The sequence below is a fragment of the Diabrotica virgifera genome, chromosome 3 (genome assembly GCF_917563875.1).
Source record: "Diabrotica virgifera virgifera chromosome 3, PGI_DIABVI_V3a".
NCBI lineage: Eukaryota > Metazoa > Arthropoda > Insecta > Coleoptera > Chrysomelidae > Diabrotica > Diabrotica virgifera.
The window spans coordinates 250,101,795-250,121,296 of record NC_065445.1 but is presented as its reverse complement, the minus strand read 5'-3'; the positions used below and the strand labels follow the sequence as shown (position 1 = coordinate 250,121,296).

Genomic DNA, 19,502 nt, shown 5'->3' with positions numbered 1-19,502 from the left:
GCGGGGTCCTTTATTTTTAAGCCTACGTGGTTTTCTTACCGTACCAAACGCGTTCTAAAAATCTATAAATGTTAGTATGAGCCGTACAAACACAATTTTTATACTACTTATTATATTTCTTTTATGCTTTGTAATACTTTCTTTCCTCTTCCTTTCTTCTTTTACTATTTTTCATCGTCCTCTCTCATCCTGACTTCGTGTGTATATTTGTAACAAAATCAAAATGAAAATAAAATGAAGGCAAAACTCTCGGTGTTGGTCACTTAGAGTATGGAGCAGCAGGCCTACGTTCTCTCCGATGAGGCTCCAAGAAGAGTCGAAAATCGTCGATTCAGAGGGCTGGACTGCGCTCCGTATTCTAAGTGAAAAATAAGATTGTTTTGCCTTCGCAATGCAACTGAATAAAAATGGATTTTTTATTTTATTTTTATATTGGTCGTTACTTCTTGAGTAACTAGGTCCATTTTCTGTTGGAATTTACCAGCTGAACAGACGGGGTCGTGAATTGTAAGTTTTTTTAATTCCCCCTTGTCTTCTTCGATTCAACATCCACCTCGCTTGCAAATTTTAGAAGCCTTGGAGGTGTTACCAAGAAAATGGACCAATAAGTTTTCAATTTAAAAATCTTTTAGTAATATTTTAATATTTTTAAATATTGTTAATATTGCTATTAGGATTGAAAACTACTTCATCTTTCAAAATCAAAATGTGTTATTGATTGATTGACTGTTTTCTTTCCTTGCAGTTCTTCTTCGTACTAAGGAAGAAAAATGATCACATTTCAACTCTGCACGTAATTCATCATGGAGTTATGCCAATGTCAGTATGGTTTGGAGTAAAATACACGCCAGGTAAGCAATTTATTTAAAAAAAGACATGGGAAATACGATCAATAATCACTTTTAACACTTCAAAAGGATTATTGGTAAGTAGTTCACTATTTCGGGAGTGCCAAGTAAGAATTTATGTTACCGGCCTTCCGGTGAGATGGTAGAATGACCAGAATTTTGGCCTACCAAAATAGAAGACCATCTAGAATGGATCAGTTGTTGTAATTACTACCCCTTAACATCCAGACTATGCTACAATGATACCCCAGTCTTCAGTGCACCAAGGGATCCAGGCACCATTTGTGCCTTACACAATTTCAAAAGCTTCCTTAAATCTGAATCGACTAGATAAAGTTCCGATTAGAAAATTTGTCACCGTCGATAGGTCAGTCCTGGATACTACAGAAGATGCGAGGAAGTTTTAGCCTCTTTATCACACCTTGGCTTATACATTAATCCGAATAGATGTAAGAGCACTCAGAAAGGCTTAGTCGACATTGTAGTATGTACTATCACTCCGCATCAAAACGATTCGGCAATACATTTAGTAATTATTTATTTATTTATTTATTAACGGGATACCACACAATTTAATATATACACAAAATATTATAATTATCTAGTGATACAATAAATATAAAGATATAGTAAATATGTATGACAAAAATTGGCGATGCAGCTATATAGAAAAAGCAAATATTAAAATAATACAAAGTAAATAACAAATATAAATCACATAAGATTACAAAAATTTTTTTAAACACTGTCTACAAACATTTTGCGAAGCGCACAGCAACAAATCAAGGTCTATTCTATTTCCATTTAGAATGATTCTACTCGGCGGAGAATGCCTACCAAAGTTGCAGCGGTGAAATTTAATTGCAAAATTTTGGGATGTTCTAGTAACTCTAGAGGGAACATTAAAGTCAATTAGAGATAGTAGAGATCATTGCAATTAATTTTTGAATTCAGTACTTTATGAAGAAACAAAACATCAGCATACATCCGTCTGGAAGATAGCCTAGGAAGGTTTAATTTATTTCTAACTTCTGATTATAATCCTTAAAAGGTTATGGAATTTAAGTAAATAATGTTAACCATATTGTGTGACAATCAAAAGACTGTTAAAAAACACATGTGCATGGTTTTAGAAAAGGAATTTATTTGTTTTAAAAATTATCTTAGATAGGCAACCAACCTTATAGGTATTTGAAATAATGCGCAGTGAACGGATTTTTAAAACTGATTTTTACCGAGTTCTTTAAAATCGACGAATAAAACAGTTTCACCCCCAACTTTGTATCTTGAATTTTTTTTGTTTCAATTATTTCTTTATAAATATAAATGTTTCTATTATTTGTTTATTGATACTATAGTTTATTTTTTAACTAGGAGGAGTAAACTAAAAAGACAGATTCACACCCAAGAAAGTCACTAGAATAATAACCAAATACTTCTTTTTTGGTTGATCTAGTCGACCCTCAATGGTAATCCATAAATATTATATTAAATTAATACGTCGCTAAAGAGTTCCAAAAACCTTTAATATAAAAGCAGACTAACAATCTAAAAATTAAAGGAATAACACAGAAAACACAAAAATCGCCGATATAACTTAATTAACCTATGAAATGTCACTTGTGTCAAAATTTGATAAATGTCAGTAGTGTCAAAATTTTATAACAGTGGAGTAAACTTGCCTGCGGTTCGACCAATTACAAACAAGCAGTACAGCGCGGTAAATTTGAATCACTATTCTTGGTTAAAAAACAAACAATAATAAACACTCAAAAATAGGGCTTTTCATCGACTGTCATTTGTTTCGAGCTTCTGTCATGTGTCACATAATATTAATATATCTACGCCATACGTCTTTGGTTTGTATCATTGGTATATATCAATAACGTATGATGTAGATATATTAATATTATGTGACACATGACAGAAGCTCAAATGACTGTGAATGAAAAGCCCTATGGTTTGATCAATTGGCTTCGTTATGTCCAAAATCTACAAATAATATTTCTTTACATAGACAATGAAAACATGTCAATAATATTTTATTTTTTAGGTGGTCACAGCACATTCTTTGGCTTTATCAACACATTTGTCCATATTATTATGTACTCATATTACATGTTGTCTGCCATGGGACCACATATGCAGAAATATCTATGGTGGAAGAAATACCTGACAGCTTTCCAAATGGTAAATATAGACTATGTTTGCAATAGGTCAGCTTCTGTCATATGTCGTATAATCCGTGTATGATACATAGACCTATATATTATATTCATATACAGAGTGTCATTCAGAGCGAAGTGACACCATCTTTTTTATTTGGCTCAGGGCTGTTTCGCATAGTAAAGCTGCGATAGTAGTCCTCCCCTTCTGTGCCACTCACACTTAATGTCATCTTAGTTTCTCGATACAATGTGCTAGAATAAAGAGATACCGCAAACCAGTCCAAGAGATCTTGTCGTCAGGAAGCGCGGAGGGTAGGCTCACTCTATGTTAATATATACCTCTATGGTATAATATTAATATACGACATATGACATATGACAGAAGCGTTGAAAAGTACTATTATTATACAGAGGTTGAAACTTGATACGATTGTCATATGTAATATTGGTTTTAACTTTTTAAATACCCAAAACACGTAACAACTTGTAACCAGGAAGTGAAGCGGCTTTTACATTTACAGTAAAATACTGGGTGTTTCATTAAAAAAAATTAAAACTTCGTAAACTGCCCTTTTTGTTATCTTTATCTTTTATAATAACAGATATAACGGATATTGTCATGAAACTTGACCATCCTGTATATAGTTTTTAGCTACTTCATTTTATCATACATATTATGATTATTTTTTAATTACTATAGTTCATTAACTGAATATCATATTGTTTTAAGACTCATAAACTTATAATGGCAAAAACTGATAAAGGTAATTGTCTTCTAATTTCGTACAATACAGATCATGTCAACAAAGTAGAATTTTTTCTATCCAACAATTCATTCATTTTACTCAACAAAAATCCATTGCACAAACTTATAACTGACCTAAAAATTAAGATTTCTTAGGCTACAAATTTTTTTCAAGAACTTGAAATTAATCACAAAATATTTATTTTCAGCAGTCCTTCAATGATACGACTTTGCGGTCTTCCAAATATTCATAAAGTTGTCGTTTCAGTAATACTCTGGGCTAATTAGCAAAACACAAGGAAAAGTTATTTACCAGCAATTTTATTGCTGGAATCGAATCTTATGATTCTATATATTAATAATATTGGTATGCAAAGTCCGCAGATAGTGTGCTACTTTTTTTATAAACAAAGTGGCGCCCAAAAATCGTGTTTTTTTTTCAATTTTTGCTCTATAACTCCAAATATTTTAACTTTACACCAAAAACACCCAAATAAAAATTCACTGCAATTAAACTCTGCATAGAGACATGTTTTTCTCGATTTACTTCGACTAACATGTGGGTTTTTCCAACAAAATCTTTAATTTTCAACTAAAATTTTAGGTCAGTAATTATTTATCAATAATTAAATAACTTGGTGATATATAAGCTCTTTTGGTATAGACTTATAGACTATATTTCCAGAAGCCGATAGAAATTAAATGAACAGTTTAGCAACAATTAAATTGTTAATTAAAAATTTAGGGTCGCTATAATAACCACAATAATTACGATGCGTAAGAATAACTGAGATTTTTGTATAAAAAATGCACTATACCTATGTAATGTACTTTACAGAATTGAAATTGGACTATTTGAACGGCCTCAGGAATATTTTAAAATTATAAATAATTTTTTGGCTTATAAACAAATAGAATATCTCGGGAAATCTTAAATTAAATTAAATTATGAAAACGGTATTGGAAAAACGCAACAGGATGCTTTTTTTAAAGGAAAAACGTTTAATTGCGATGAGTGGTTCGTGAGATACAATCGGTCAAAGTTGACTGGCATGTACGGCGAAGATATAAATAATAGGATGGTAATTTTCGAACCATCACCTTTTTATTTCAGTCCTCTTTCTCTACAAAAATTTTCATATCATTACAATACTCATAACATATATTATAATAATAAAAACTATCGGTATTACAAGTGAAAATTTCAATAAAAAATCAGGTTGGCCTGTCGGGATTCTGGCGTGTCGGGATTTTGGCCGTCAGGATTGTGGCTGTCGGGATTTTGGGGTAGACCCACCCCAGAGGTTTAAGAAGCTTTGAACTTTTAAATGGATCGTGCTAAACAGTACCGAATTTTATACATCTTGATTTATTAACAACCTTCAAAATTTCCAGAATTATTTAATTATAATTTAACTGTTCCCTGATAATTTATAAATTTTCAACAACAGAAAATTTAAAAAAATATTTTTTTACAAAAACAGGGGGATTATTTTTAGTACTTTACCATCATTTTAATTAGGGCAATTTTATTAGGATAATGATATCACTATATTTGTGAACCTTCAATACTTTCCTGTTCAATCCATTCAAATAGTTTTTTGTCTTACTAAAAATTAATATTTTTAGGTACAATTCGTTGCTATCATGGTCCACGCTTTCCAACTTCTCTTCACCGACTGCAACTACCCCAGAGCATTCGTATGGTGGATCGGCATGCACGCCGTCATGTTCTTCTTCCTCTTCAAAGAGTTCTACAACCAAACCTACTCCAGAAAATTGAGAAGCAAAGAGCTCAACGGCAAAGCCAAAACTCAAAATGGCCACCAAAACGGCTACACCAATGGCCAAACCAATGGCCACACCAATGGCGTCCATAAAAATGGGGTTAGCAAAAATGGGGTTAGTGAATATTACTCCAACGGTACGACTGAAATCCACCAGAGGATAAAGTCATAGTGATACTAGTTTGTAATTAGTTTTTTTCTAGAAAATTCCATCGAGATGGACAATTTACTTAATTTAAATTTGGTGATTGAATTCGGTTCATAGGGAAATAAAAACAGTTTAAAAATCAGCAAGCACCTGATAACCAACCGCGTTCAAAACTTGTACAGTAATTCAGTCAATTTGTACTCCCCTAGTGGGAAAGTTTTGGGGTAGTTCTGATATCCTTATGTATTTTGGGGTGCCGAATCCGAATATGAGGTTTGCGGACAAAATTTCGTGACGCAACATTGAAAAACTCGCGAAAAAAGCGAAAAATTTCTGCTTTTCCCGCTTTTTTGCTTAAATCGCGAAAACTGTTAACTTTTAGTAAATGGTCTGTTAACAGAAATTAAAGTACCTACTTAAAATTCTCTACAAATATTTAGTTTTTTTTTTCAGACGAACCGTTCGGTCTTAAATGCGAGTTGAAAATTGGCAATTTTGAACGGTCAATGCAAAACCCACTTTTTACATTCCAAAACTTTATTTCTTATTAGAATGCTGTCATTTGATAAATTTCTCCTAATTTTCTGCACAAATAATAATTAAGAAGAAATGTCGAAATTGTACAAATTCAGTATCACAAAAGGTAAGACTCTTAACAAATTTAGCTTAAAACATCGTGACTATTAATATTACAAATTATTATAATACAAAATGTTGTATAATACTAAATTATATGAGCCGTGTTCTTTTAAATGGTCCTGGCTGTGGTTCTCCGGTGGTGATGAAAGGAGAGATGAGGATTGCAAAATAGATGGTGATATTACACATACCTTCCACATTGTGCTGAGGTTCTTCGATGGCATCGGGTCCTGGCTCAGATTTTGATTGCTCAATCGTCAGCGCCAGGGGTTGTTCTCCTGGAAAATAAAAGAGGTGGTGAGATACTAACTTGTGATTATATATATCAAGGAGAGATGAATGACTACAAAATAACTTGTGAGATTCTACATACCTCTGTCTCTTTCTTCAGTCTCTTCTACGTCTATGTCAGAGCTGTCTTCTGGGGGTTCAATGTTGTCACACAGTCATTCGCATGATGTACAAATTGGGGAACAATGGAGGCCCTCCTTCCTGCATCCACAATTGCATTGACGGCCCTTTTTAAATTTACATGCCCTTACACATAAAGTAATTACATTACTCCCTCAATACCGGAGTATTGAGTTTGGTGCAGTGTCCAAAGTGGTTGGAACTGGCACGAGACCGCAAGTAGTTTTTTTTCACCCCCACTCACTTCGATCTTTTTGTTACTCGTCCGGTGTGGATATAACTTTTTGTCGATATATGACAGTAAACTCTTGGTGAATGTTCTCGTGCAGCAGCTCCGGTAGGGGGTAATAAGGCAATGTTGGTATTATTTTTATATGATGAAGATACGTATTGTCTGTATCTCAAATCATTCAGACTGGTCTCTTTTTTCCATATAGAGCCATGAGAAACATGTTTCCTGTTGTGGCAATCTCATCTTGCTGTGCATTAGGGTCTTTGAAAGCCTCAATGGATGGGTGCAAGTCTGTGTTCTTCTTCAGGACTTTAAGAAATTTCAGTTTCCCCTGATTAAACCATGCAGAAGTAGTATCACACCACTCATCGCATGTAGGAATAATATATGGTCCATTAGGATTTTCTCAGCAGCCAGATGAGGGTTGTAGAGGCTTTACCAAACCTTTCCTTTTCCTGGTTTCAGAAAAAATACATTTTTTGTATTAGGGCTACACAGGCCAATCAAAACCACATGTAAATAATTCAATAAAAAAGCTTTTGGTTTTTTTCCAAAATTTAATGTTGACTAGTTTCCCTGACAACCATTTCTTCTTGTTTTTTTAATAGACGAATAAGTTTTTAACATTTCTCCCGCCTAAACAGTGGGTTTTGCAGAGACCGCTGAAAATTGCCCATTTTCAACTCTTACTTCGTCTGAAAAACGTCTGAAAAAAAATCTGACTAGTGTAACTTGTAGAGAATTTCAGGTACATACTTTAATTTCTGTAAACAGACCATTTACTAAAAGTTAAAAGTTTTCGATAAAAAGCGGTAAAAAATACATTTTTCGCTTTTTTTCTCGATTTTTTCAATGTTGCGTCACGAAATTTTTTTCTGCAAATCTCATATTCGGATTCAGCACCCCAAAATACATGTATAATGAAAGAAATCAGAACTACCCCAAAACTTTCCTAGTAAAAAACACAATTTAACTGAATTACAGGGCATATCGGAAAGTTTATGTGTAAAAAGACGGAACATGGGATGTTTCATTATTTAATCAAAGGGCATTTTAGATTTATGGTTACTACTAGGTATTTGTAGTATCTGCTTGAGATTTCGGGAAAATAATGGACCTACCTTATAGAAAAGTAATGTTTTAATTGATTTTTTTACAAATAAACTTTCTGAGAGAAGTTGTACATATATTGTTACATTAAAAAATTATTTGGCGTTATTTTTATATTCACTGTTATTAAAAAGTTCTCGAATGTTACACAAAATCAACAGGTAGGCATACACGAAGGAGGTGTTCGAAAGAATGTTCCAATGTCTGAGAATTTATACCACCAGATCTGTGAAAAACAGGGTGCAGCACAAAGATCCTTCTTTTGAGAAGAACATACTGTCAATAGACCTGATAGGATTAATTACGCAGGTCAGCACAAACGTATCGGTGAAAGGTGCTGTATTTAGTAGGTGTAAAATGTTTATACATTTTAATAATTTGCTTTGTGTGTGTTTACCTAAGGTATCTCATAGAATCCAGTATTCTATAGCATATGCGCAGTACAAAGCTATTTATATATCTTATATCAGGGAGTGCATACTTTTGCAGCCGTAGTTTTATCAGTGTACATTGTTCTTGGGTTTTATATAGTGTTATCTGAAGTTATTTCTTTCTCAAATGACAGGGAACCTAACCTTTATTTTCAGTCTTGTACACTTTACATTTCCTTTAATGCGATTTATTATATTGTGATTGAATAGCCCTGTCTGCTCTCCATGGTATTGATTGTTTCTCGTTTTGTTGATATTTACAGTTCATTCCTTTTTTGTTTAAATTTCTAATTCTTAAATTTTTCTTCTTCCATGATGTATTTAACGCTAGTTCTACAATTTTGTTTCTTGTTGGGAATGAGGAATATTTAATTATATCTTCATCCTATGTTGTAACAAGAAGTTTTATCTTTTGCTATGTATCCCATAAGCTGTCCTAAAAGCAAACATATTTGGCAGGTGAGTTCCAGGAAGAAGAACACCCTGGTTAAAGAACCTGAGGACCTGGTTCAACACAACATCCGGGCAGCTTTTCCGCGTTGCTATAATATAAGAATTGCCATGATTGCCAACATCTTCTTCTTCTTCTTCAGTCTGTGTTCGTCCACTGCTGGACATAGGCCTCTTCCATTTGCTTCCATCGATTTCTACTCTTGACAATTCTCATCCACTGCTTGCCCGCGACTTGTTTGATATCATCTGTCCACCTCTTCTGCGGTCTGCCTACTCCTCGCCTGTTCTCTCTTGGTCTCCTCTTGCCAACATTAGCCACGAATAGGCACATTAAGAAGCAGTGGCGTACCGATAGATCAGCGGGCCATGGTTTCAGTTGAGATGCGGGCCCACCCGCCCAATAAAAACTCACATTGTATAACGCGAGTATCGAGCATTTAGCCTATTGTATTGGCATTATTTTTATGACCCACCGTATAAAACTTGCATTGAATATCTGTTTCCGAATTTTTGCAACTTTGTAGTTTACCTACAACTTATTCATGGATCGTGCTAATATAAAAAATACAAGTGTTTGAGTTAGCACGTGTAGGCAGGCACCGGCGGTTAGTCTTTAAACAAGGACTTCGGCTAGCAGGTAAAACGAGCAAGGAACCTTACAAAAGTTCCCTGTGTTTGTTAATAAATTTTGATTTCAAATTTTTTGATAAATAGTTATTCTTCGTTTTTATTAATAAGCACCTACACAAAAATTAAAATTTATTAAGCAGTTACATTTCATAGTGTGTACTTGTGTAATTCAAAATGTCCCCATCAAATTAAAAACAAAAGAAGCAAAAAGTGCTTTAGAACGGGGCCTTGGTTCCGCGGAACCGTGCTCAGTACGCCACTGTCAAGAAGAATGTAGTAAGTTCAGATCTAAGTAAATTTATGTCACATTATATCAAAGATAAAACTATTTTTTTAAATCTCTTTACTTCAGCTAAAATACTCCGCAATTTTTTTAAGATCAGTATGTAATAGAGGTTCAGTTAGTAACTTAAATTTCCGAATAATTCTGCCTCTAATAATAATCTTCTTTACTCTCACTGCCCTTTCCTCATTATTTTTCTATTTAGCGTATGGACTTTCACAGTACGATAAATGCACATATATATGCAAATAGTAAAGAATGACTAAATATTAATGTCTTCTGGGGAACATTCCACATCATTACGTCATCCATCTGGGCGTGATGACGTAATCGACTATTTTTTTAAATGAGAATAGGGGTCGTGTGCTAGCTCATTTGAAAGGTTATTCAATTCTCTATACAGTACTATAAACATTAAGATAATTATTTATACAGGGTGTCCAAAAAAAATTTGAAATTATTAATTAAACAATTAATTTAATTAAAATTTTTTTTGAAACCCTGTATAATTAATCATGTTAATGTTTATATTACTGAATAGGGAATTGAATAACCTTTCAAATGAGCTAGCACTCGACCCCTATTCCCATTTAAAAAATAGTCGATTACATCATAACGCCCAAATGGATGACGTCACCAGTACGATATATATGTCAAAAAATCATAATTTAAAAATCGAATAACTTTTGTATTTTACATTTTTTTCTAATTCTGTAAATAAAGCAGTTTACAACGAGATCAAAATATAGTGAATAACCCTGTACATTCACTGAGGCCGACCGACCGGCTCTGTCCCGTCATACAGCTGACCGACTATAATAACGTTTATTTATATTTAATTTAGAATGTGTGTACTGATTTTCAGCCTTAGTAAATGGATTTAATTACCTTCGTAGGAAAGCAACTTTGATACCCTCTCAGTAACCCCTGTTCTACGTTTCGCTTGACCGACCGCAGTATGTTTCTCTACACAATCACAGTAATCAACTGTGAAAAATCTAGCTTTAGTAAATTCAAAGAGATTTTTCAGCGCTGCCTCTTGGACTACTCGCCCAGGTGGACCGGAGCAAATTTGATCCGATGAAGCCTGTCCTCATTATAGCCCGTTTTAAGTGTCACATTTCAATGGAAATCGTCCTCATTGGAGATATAATCTGAAAGTGGGATCAACTTTATAGTTTTCGGATGTCTGGAAGTGTAGTATTTGTTTGTTCCTGGTACATTCTTGCTCTTCGGGAAGCTAGGGAATATATAGTGACACCTGGCAAATTTGTCTATAGTACTTATGTAAATCAGAGCACTACATACTGTCATTTTGACATTTATCTTGTTAAAATATAGAGGACCAATGACGAGAATGGTTTCTATAATTTGTTTGTATACAGTGTATACTATATGTAGGTCTTATAGATCCTCAACTGAGATTATTTCATTGAGTAGTAGCATCCCCTCCATTTCTCGAATTTTAGTAAATCATTGTGCTTTCGTATTCAAAGAATATGAGATGCATAAATGTTTGGGAAATTTCAATATTACGTAGTTATAGAAAGAGCAAAGTTATTGATGTAGGTACCAGGCTTGAACAACTTAAATTTCTGTTTTAATTTTTTTGGCATTTCTGATAATTACTTGTCAAATAATTGCAAATTGAATGCAAGATTAACTCATTCATTTTATTTGTATGTTGTAAACTCTCCATAAAATTGGTTGCACGCTAGTTAAATTAATTTTCTTTTTCTACTTCTTGTAGAGCCTATCCGTTTCGGATGTTGTGACCATCAGGGCAATCTGTACTTGGCACACTGCTGCCCTGAAAAGATTTATAGTTTTTGTGTTGAACCAAGTACGCAGATTTTTCAGCCAGGAAATCCTTCGCATTCCTGATCCTCATTTTCCTTTGTAACGTTGTCGTTGTATTTGATGCTCCAGGTAACGAAAATTCAGCCGAAGACAAAAGATTCGCTTTTTAAGACATTTATTTAGAATCAAACATACAATAGCCTTAATTACTACTCGTTAATTTCGTTAATAAAATATATTTATAACCTACGTATCGAACATTAGGTTCGGGTCGATGTGACCATATCTGGTACATGAATGAATACTACCGACGATCGCGTGGATTAAGAATTACATTTATTAATATGAAACGGACCTATAAGGATAGGATATTTCGCTCAGCTCGCCAGCAGAAAAGACATGTAGGGAAATACGATCACCGCTCGTATAATGATAGGTAAAAGGAAAAACCGTCGGCTTCGTTCAGCGCATTAAGACGACGGAAGAAAATGGATTAACTCACCTCGTATACCTCGTTGTTGTTTATTATTCTTCGATCAACGCTCCAAGAATAATAATCAACTAGGCTTTTCGTTCCGACTTTTATATCGTCCGAGACGGTACAAAAACAAGTTTTACTTAATTCATTGGCGTACTTTAGACGATAAAATTATATTATCGTCACACCTTCTCCTTTTCCTGCAAGGTTAGTTGCAGCAGCTGTTCCTCATGATGTGACCGAGGTATTCGATTTGGGCTGTTTTCGTTGTGGTTTAATCAATTAATTTTACTTCTTCAAATATGTTATTAAGCGAATCAGCTTCTATCCTTGGAATAAGTTGGACCAAGCTGTTCCAGGTTAATTCCAGGATCGTTTAAACAACGGCAGTAGTCTTAACGTTAAGTCTTGTTCTTAGTTTTGAAGGTTGTCTTCTCGAGGATGGTCCGAGTCGGTTCTGAAAAATTCGGCTTGCCTATAGGCTGTATTCTGTTCGTTTTTCAAAGACTGATTTTTATATTGACTTCTGGTAAAGTATATATAATACATGCGAAGATGCTGTACGCGAAAGTTTACACTCCTTGAACAATATATAGCTCCAGATGATGCAGTTTATAATATTTTAGCAAAAGTACTGGTTTCTATGAATTGCACCAAATAAATTCTACAAAATAACGCCAAATCGAAGCGATTGTAAAAATTATATTCCAATTAATTGATTTATTATTAAGATCTTTCTTTTTGTTTTGGTTATTTCTAATTTATTTACTGTAATATTTCTGCCTTTGCCAGTTTGCTCAATTTATAATGTGTTATTTTCTCTAACTTATTAATATTTCTTCTTTTAAAACTCAAGAAATGTTCATTTAAATGATTTCCCGCAGCTAAAACACCTACAAGAAATTTTCATTGTAATTTTTTATGTCATATTTTATTTAGAAAATGTTTTTAAAAAGTAAAAAATGGCTTATATTATCAGTTTGTATCCTGTTTTAAAAACAGGAAGACTTTTTAGGGCATTTTAAACTTTATTGTTGACAGTGGAGTAAAGAGAAAATTTTGAGGTGATTTGAAATAATTATTCGTTGTAGAAAATGACTACAACATTTTTCTTTTTATGATGGCTCTATCACACATAATTATTGTAGAGTGGAAAGACAGTTGTTAAGGATTCTTTGATAACTCTTGAGTACCAAGGCTTATAGATTCGTAATTTTGATACTTTTTGACATTGATTACCTATGGGATATGAATATCAGCCCACATAATCAAAATCTCCATCAAACCAGCATTTTTAACGTTCAAATATTTATTTATTGTATAAATTCTTAGCACCATCTTAACACTGTACGGGCGAAATTTGTATTTGTTTTTCCGAGAAGAAAACTGTTGAAAAAATAAATTTTTAATGAATTTTAATAAAATTTATCAAAAAGCACAGTTGTCTTACAAAAATAAGACCGCTACCATATGGTAAAATTAGCCTAATACATGATATTCGATTATTTGGTGTGGAATAATTGATTCCATTATATACACAGTCTGACATCACATCTTTAACATTTTGTTCATATTCTATACTTGCACATTTACCAATTTTGTTCTCATTTGGTATCAGTAAATGACTTCGACCATCATATCGTAAGCCATCAAGTCTGTTTTGAGTAATCTAGAACCTTATTTTGCTGGTTGACCTGCTCCGCTCAAAGAAACCCCATATTTTTTTAAAAATTCGTTCGTACTATATATTCAAAAATTTATAAGATCCAACAAAAATAAGCTTGTTTTCCTGTAAATATTCCTGATATTCTCCATGTAAACATGAAACATCCCCTTGAATATTGCTTACCACCACTTGCATCTTGTACTGATTTCATATCTTGAAGCTATTCTATGTGATTTTTGTACTTGATCTGTCACTTCTTTATCGAGGTCTCCCTAGCTGATTCTAAGGTAGGTATTTTATTTCCATCACCTATTTTACATTCAAATAAGCAAAGGATAAAAAGTAACAACAAAAACTGCTATAACATTCAGTTTGAAGTTTGGGTTGCCTATCTAACAGTAAAATTACTAATTTGAATTTGTTTTGCAGTTACAATACAAATATTTAATTTCAAAATTTTGTAGTAATGCAATAGTAAGCCAATTCTTAATGCTATTTTGGATAACTTTTCATTTTCGCCATTCTTTTCATTTCTTACTTCCTTCCGTTCTATGGTCTCTTTGGTTTCCTCGTTCTATCAACATATAAGACGACATTTTTCATATTATTCCCAGACCTTATTATAATATATCCCAGGCAACCAAATAACGTTTACAAAACGTTGAAAAGACGTCATAATTATCGCCAAACCAAGTCAGTTTGTCACGTTTTTTCGACGTCGAAAGTCACGTGAATATGTCACACCCTAACTGAATTCATTTTCATCACGTTTTAAATACGTGATATAAAAAACGTAGTTTTTATGACGTTTTTTTTCAGATTATTTTTCATTTTATGGTTTTAAAAATACACAATAATAATTATTCGTATGGGCGTTGTTGGTATTGCAATTTTTTCATTTAACTCTTTTAAATTTATCTTATGGGCTAAAAGTAAAACCAAATGGGAGACTATAAAATGCATAGAATTACAATACCCTCAATGCAACATTATAGAATTTTCACTTTTTATATAGGTATACTTACTGTGTCAACACTGAAACAACATATAAACTAATACATAATTTATTAACAAATTAATTTAATTAAATTCGATAACACATAATTGTTAGTTCATTAACAGAAAATAATCACCAAAACAAAATAAAACATATATAACCTCAAACCGTTTTCAAGAAGAACTATTGCATTAAACTAACTCACTTGAGAAAAACGAATAAAAATCTCTTACTTAACACGTTTCTTCAACCAAATATCTAAATGAAAAGTCTTAATTTATCACACAAAGCACGTAAACAATAAATGAAAAATTTCTTATGACAATTTAAGCTTATAAACGTCAATATACAACATAACATTATAAGCATTAACTCGTTAAGCTCCTCCCATTTTTGTGACGTCAGACTTGAGCCGTCTGAAATGAAAACATGTTTTAACGTTATTAATCTTACGTATTTAAAATCACCTACAAAAGACGTTTATACGACGTAATGTTCAAACACGTGTATATATTCAACCAAAAGCGGACGTTTCCTCGACGTTATTGACGTCACTTGGTTGCCTGAGATATCTTTCCCTAGATGCTCCCTCTGTATTTTGATCATTCTTCTCTTCCTATATACATTAGAATTCATCCATAACAACTAGGTACATATAGAAATTTCAAAATGTAGGAAACCTGCTTCAGAAGTAACTATTACGAAATCGTAGTAACTCATATTCGCAATATCAGCGCTATAACATATGTTCCGTAAGTGAAAACTGAGTCTGCATATTCAGTGACCTCTTTGTATCCAAACTCTGTGTATAGTGATGTATACTTTGCGGGGTAGTTTGAAATTAGCGGAGAGATTGTGATGTCCAATATATTGAGCTATACGTTTCCGCTAAGTTCCACCAATTCACTAACCATCTTTCCGAACCTCAGTAGTTTGTATATAGGACCATTTTTACTAGTTGATTCCTGGACTTCAATCTCCGAAAATCTATCAAGTCTTGATCGAAAAGTCTGAATTAAAATTTGAGATTTGTGGGATCATTATGCCTGAGAAACGGTTTAAGATGATGGAGCACACTATTCTGCTGTAGCGCAGTCATACTCAAAGCCAAAGTTATTCTATGTACTTAACTTTGCTGCTAAATTTGTCAGGTGTTTCTTTCTTCCAGGAGAGCATCTAGTTGTCAAAGTACTCGTTCAATAAACTCAGATGATTTGGAAAGTATCTTCACTGATGTAGATGTTAGAGTTATATCCTATATTGCTCACATATCTGAACATCTTAGATGAGGCAATGTATACACTATAGATTTTGAACAAACTGAGCAACTAACTTTTACAGCCAATGTTGCTTAAGAGTCCCTCTTGCCTTTCTGGGTCGAATGCTTATGTAAAATCTATAAAGATAGCATCAATCCTCTTTCGATCTATGCTATTGGTCTCTGCACTTGTTTCTCGCTGCTAATCTTTGAGGTAAGCTTCACCTATTGGTATTTTTTCTATATATCAATGATTTTAAGGAGCTTAAAGGTGCTAAGTAGGTACAGCAGTAAATCTATAACTATCACGTCTACTTTCTGTTATGGCTAACGCCACAATATTTGACACATTTATATCGCCACAGATAGTTGATACATTTATATCGCCTCTTTCGATCTATGCTATTGGTCTCTGCACTTGTTTCTCGCTGCTAATCTTTGAGGTAAGCTTCACCTATTCGTATTTTTTCTATATATCAATGATTTTAAGGAGCTTAAAGGTGCTAAGTAGGTACAGTAGTAAATCTATAACTATCACGTCTACTTTCTGTTATGGCTAATGCCACAATATTTGACACATTTATATCGCCACAGATAGTTTCCTCAGTTAAAGAAAATATCTTTAAATAACTGCTGATAGTAAATGATTGGGCCAATATATATTTTTTATGTGGGTATTAGAGAATCCCTCTGCGCTGTATATAACTTCCTACATAATAGTGTGTCTTAGTTTTGTTCTTAGTTGTTTAAGGATTCCCTGGACAGATATTTCAATGGCAATTTACAGATAAAAAACACAAAATTCATCATATCTGTTTTTTAGTTATCATACCTGTATAGTGTCCCCCTTTGTTTTGCTAGTCCTCAAACAAAACAGCACCCATCTGATCACGACTAACAGAAAAATCCGTAAGTACTCCACTGTTGGAAGTTTTTTAACTACTTTGTTACCAGTTTTAAACTAATAAAATAATTGTCTTTCATAAATATTGTTTTCAGATTGGTAATTATTATTTAAATATAGGTTTTCTTGTTATTTCTAAATACTTTGTACAAAAATATCTTTATTGTTTTGGTAGCAGACTGTAATATACCTAAATTGATTTTTTTAATATGAGGTTAAAACAATTATACATTTATTATTACCTTGTCTATCGTATCGTTTGTTTGTAAAAAATAATATTGTACAAGTTAAATTGTATAATTTGTTTTTAATTATTGATATTTTGTAAAATCAACTAAAAACAATAATATATCACAGGGAAATGTATTTCACATAATACGCACCATTAATGTGAAGTAATTATGTCATTTTTTCAAGGTTATGTCATTGGTTAATTTTGATTTTGAACAAGTCATATTATCTATGATATTCCCAGGGCAGTCGTAGCCTCCATGAACGTTGTCAGTTAATTAAAGAAGGCTATTCATCGCTGCTCATTTGTTTCACATACTTGATCTATGACATATATGTACGTCATATGTCATTGGTATATCCCAATTTTATAAACCAATGACGTATGACATACATATTATATGTCATAGGCTAGTTATTATATCTATGGTCATAGATCAAGTGTTCAAAACAACTGAGCAGCGTTGAATTGCACTATGGAAAGTTTTTTAAGATTAGTACAACTATTTGACTTAAATGAAGTAAAAGACAGATGTACTCTCAATCATTTATTGTAACTTCCGACGACCAGTTTCGCTCTCTAAAGTATGCAGAGCATCTTCACGTCAACGGTTACAAGTCACTAAATGCTACAAATAAAAACCAGAGTTAGAACAATGTTTGGTTGTAAAAGATGCTAAAGATCCATAAGATCAAGCCAATATTGAACAACATACATAAAAGTAGTTAAGCTAGCAGACAAATACATATGCATGTAAACTCGGGAGCGGTAACAAACGTCCCCAAGCTCACAAACACATGCAGATGTATGCCGTGTGTAATCATGCAATGATAAGGAGTTACAAGGAGCTACTACCTCAGTATTCATTAACATGATATTATTTCTGCTTAAGTTACGCTAACGGGATATGGTGGAATAGACGGAGAATGTTGCAAAGGTAAACAAGTTTATGGAATTTGGATATTCTTGAGGGTGAAGAATTCAATGAATTCAATTCTTGAATTTCCAAATTCCATAAACTTGTTTACCTGGGCAACATTCTCCGTCTATTCCACAATATCCCGTTAGCATACCTTAAGCAGAAATATCATGTTAATGAATACTGAGGTAGTAGCTCATTTTAACCGAATGTAAGTACAACACGTTATCATTGCATGATTACAGACGGCATATATCTGCATGTGTTTGTGAGCTTGGGGGCGTTTGTTACCGTCCCCGAGTTTACATACATATGTATTTGTCTGCTACTTTTATGTATGTTGTTCAATATTGGCTTGATCTTATGGATCTTTAGCATCTTTTACAACCAGACATTGTTCTAACTCTGGTTTTTATTTATAGCATTTAGTGACTTGTAACCGTTGACCTGAAGATGCTCTGCATACTTTAGAGAGCGAAACCGGTCGTCGGAAGTTACAATAAATGATTGAGCATTCAAAATGAACTCTCACATGCAACCCATTCAACTATTTGACTTATTTCAAATCAAGAGCTGCAGCTAACTTAAGAAAGAATGATAATGGCGTCACTATTAATGTGATGTGTTAGAATTTTAACTTTTCCAGCGACAGACTACGCTTTGTTGTTAAAATGTTATTAAAATGTATAAACATTTTACGTGTATTTCGTACTTTTTATTAACATTATTTATTACTAAGCAGGAACTTAATATAGATTTAAACGGTTTTTAAAATTCTTAGCTTGGGTCTGTCATTGAAAAAGAGAGTGCTCGAAGTAGGTACTATAAAACATATTATTACATTCCAGTTGTTTTTGTTTGTTTTTTGTTTTATTTTCTTTTTTTTTAATATATTTTTAAAACCTATTTTGTTTGTTTTTATTTGTTTTATAACTTTTTATCCTATTTTGATGTTTTTTTGACATAGTATATATTTTTTATACATTATTCGCAATCGAGAATAATTAGCTCTAAATTCGGTCAAAATCCTTTACTTTTACTGGTAGACGAAAGTTCTTAAAATTGTGCATATTTGGCCTTAAATTGTTATTAATTTAAAAAAGTCCATCGAATCCACTGCAGGTACCATATAGGTTTGGGTTATCAGTTAACGAGGTTCACAAAATTCAACAAAATTGTCAGATACGTGACCGAGTCGCGATTTTACAAAACATACCCGTCATCAGCGGAGCTGTCATCACAAACTCCGCCTTCCCAGGCAACCAAATAACGTTTACAAAACGTTGAAAAGACGTCATAGTTATCACCAAACCACGTCAGTTTGTCACGTTTTTTCGACGTCGAAAGTCATGTGAATATGTCC

The 19,502-nt window shown here is 33.1% G+C and overlaps 1 protein-coding gene across 3 annotated transcripts in view; it reads left to right on the top strand.

The window, feature by feature from the left end:
• Nucleotides 1–19,045, top strand: part of LOC126881679 (elongation of very long chain fatty acids protein AAEL008004-like) — a 210,586-nt gene extending 191,541 nt beyond the window's left edge. For all 3 annotated transcript variants that reach the window (XM_050646083.1, XM_050646084.1, XM_050646082.1), the window contains 3 exons: nt 746–851; nt 2,902–3,038; nt 5,391–19,045. In XM_050646083.1, the coding sequence (XP_050502040.1) occupies nt 746–851; nt 2,902–3,038; nt 5,391–5,720 (573 nt within the window). In that variant the 3' untranslated portion in view covers nt 5,721–19,045. The remainder of the gene's footprint in view (nt 1–745; nt 852–2,901; nt 3,039–5,390) is intronic.
• Nucleotides 19,046–19,502: the final 457 nt, after the last annotated feature.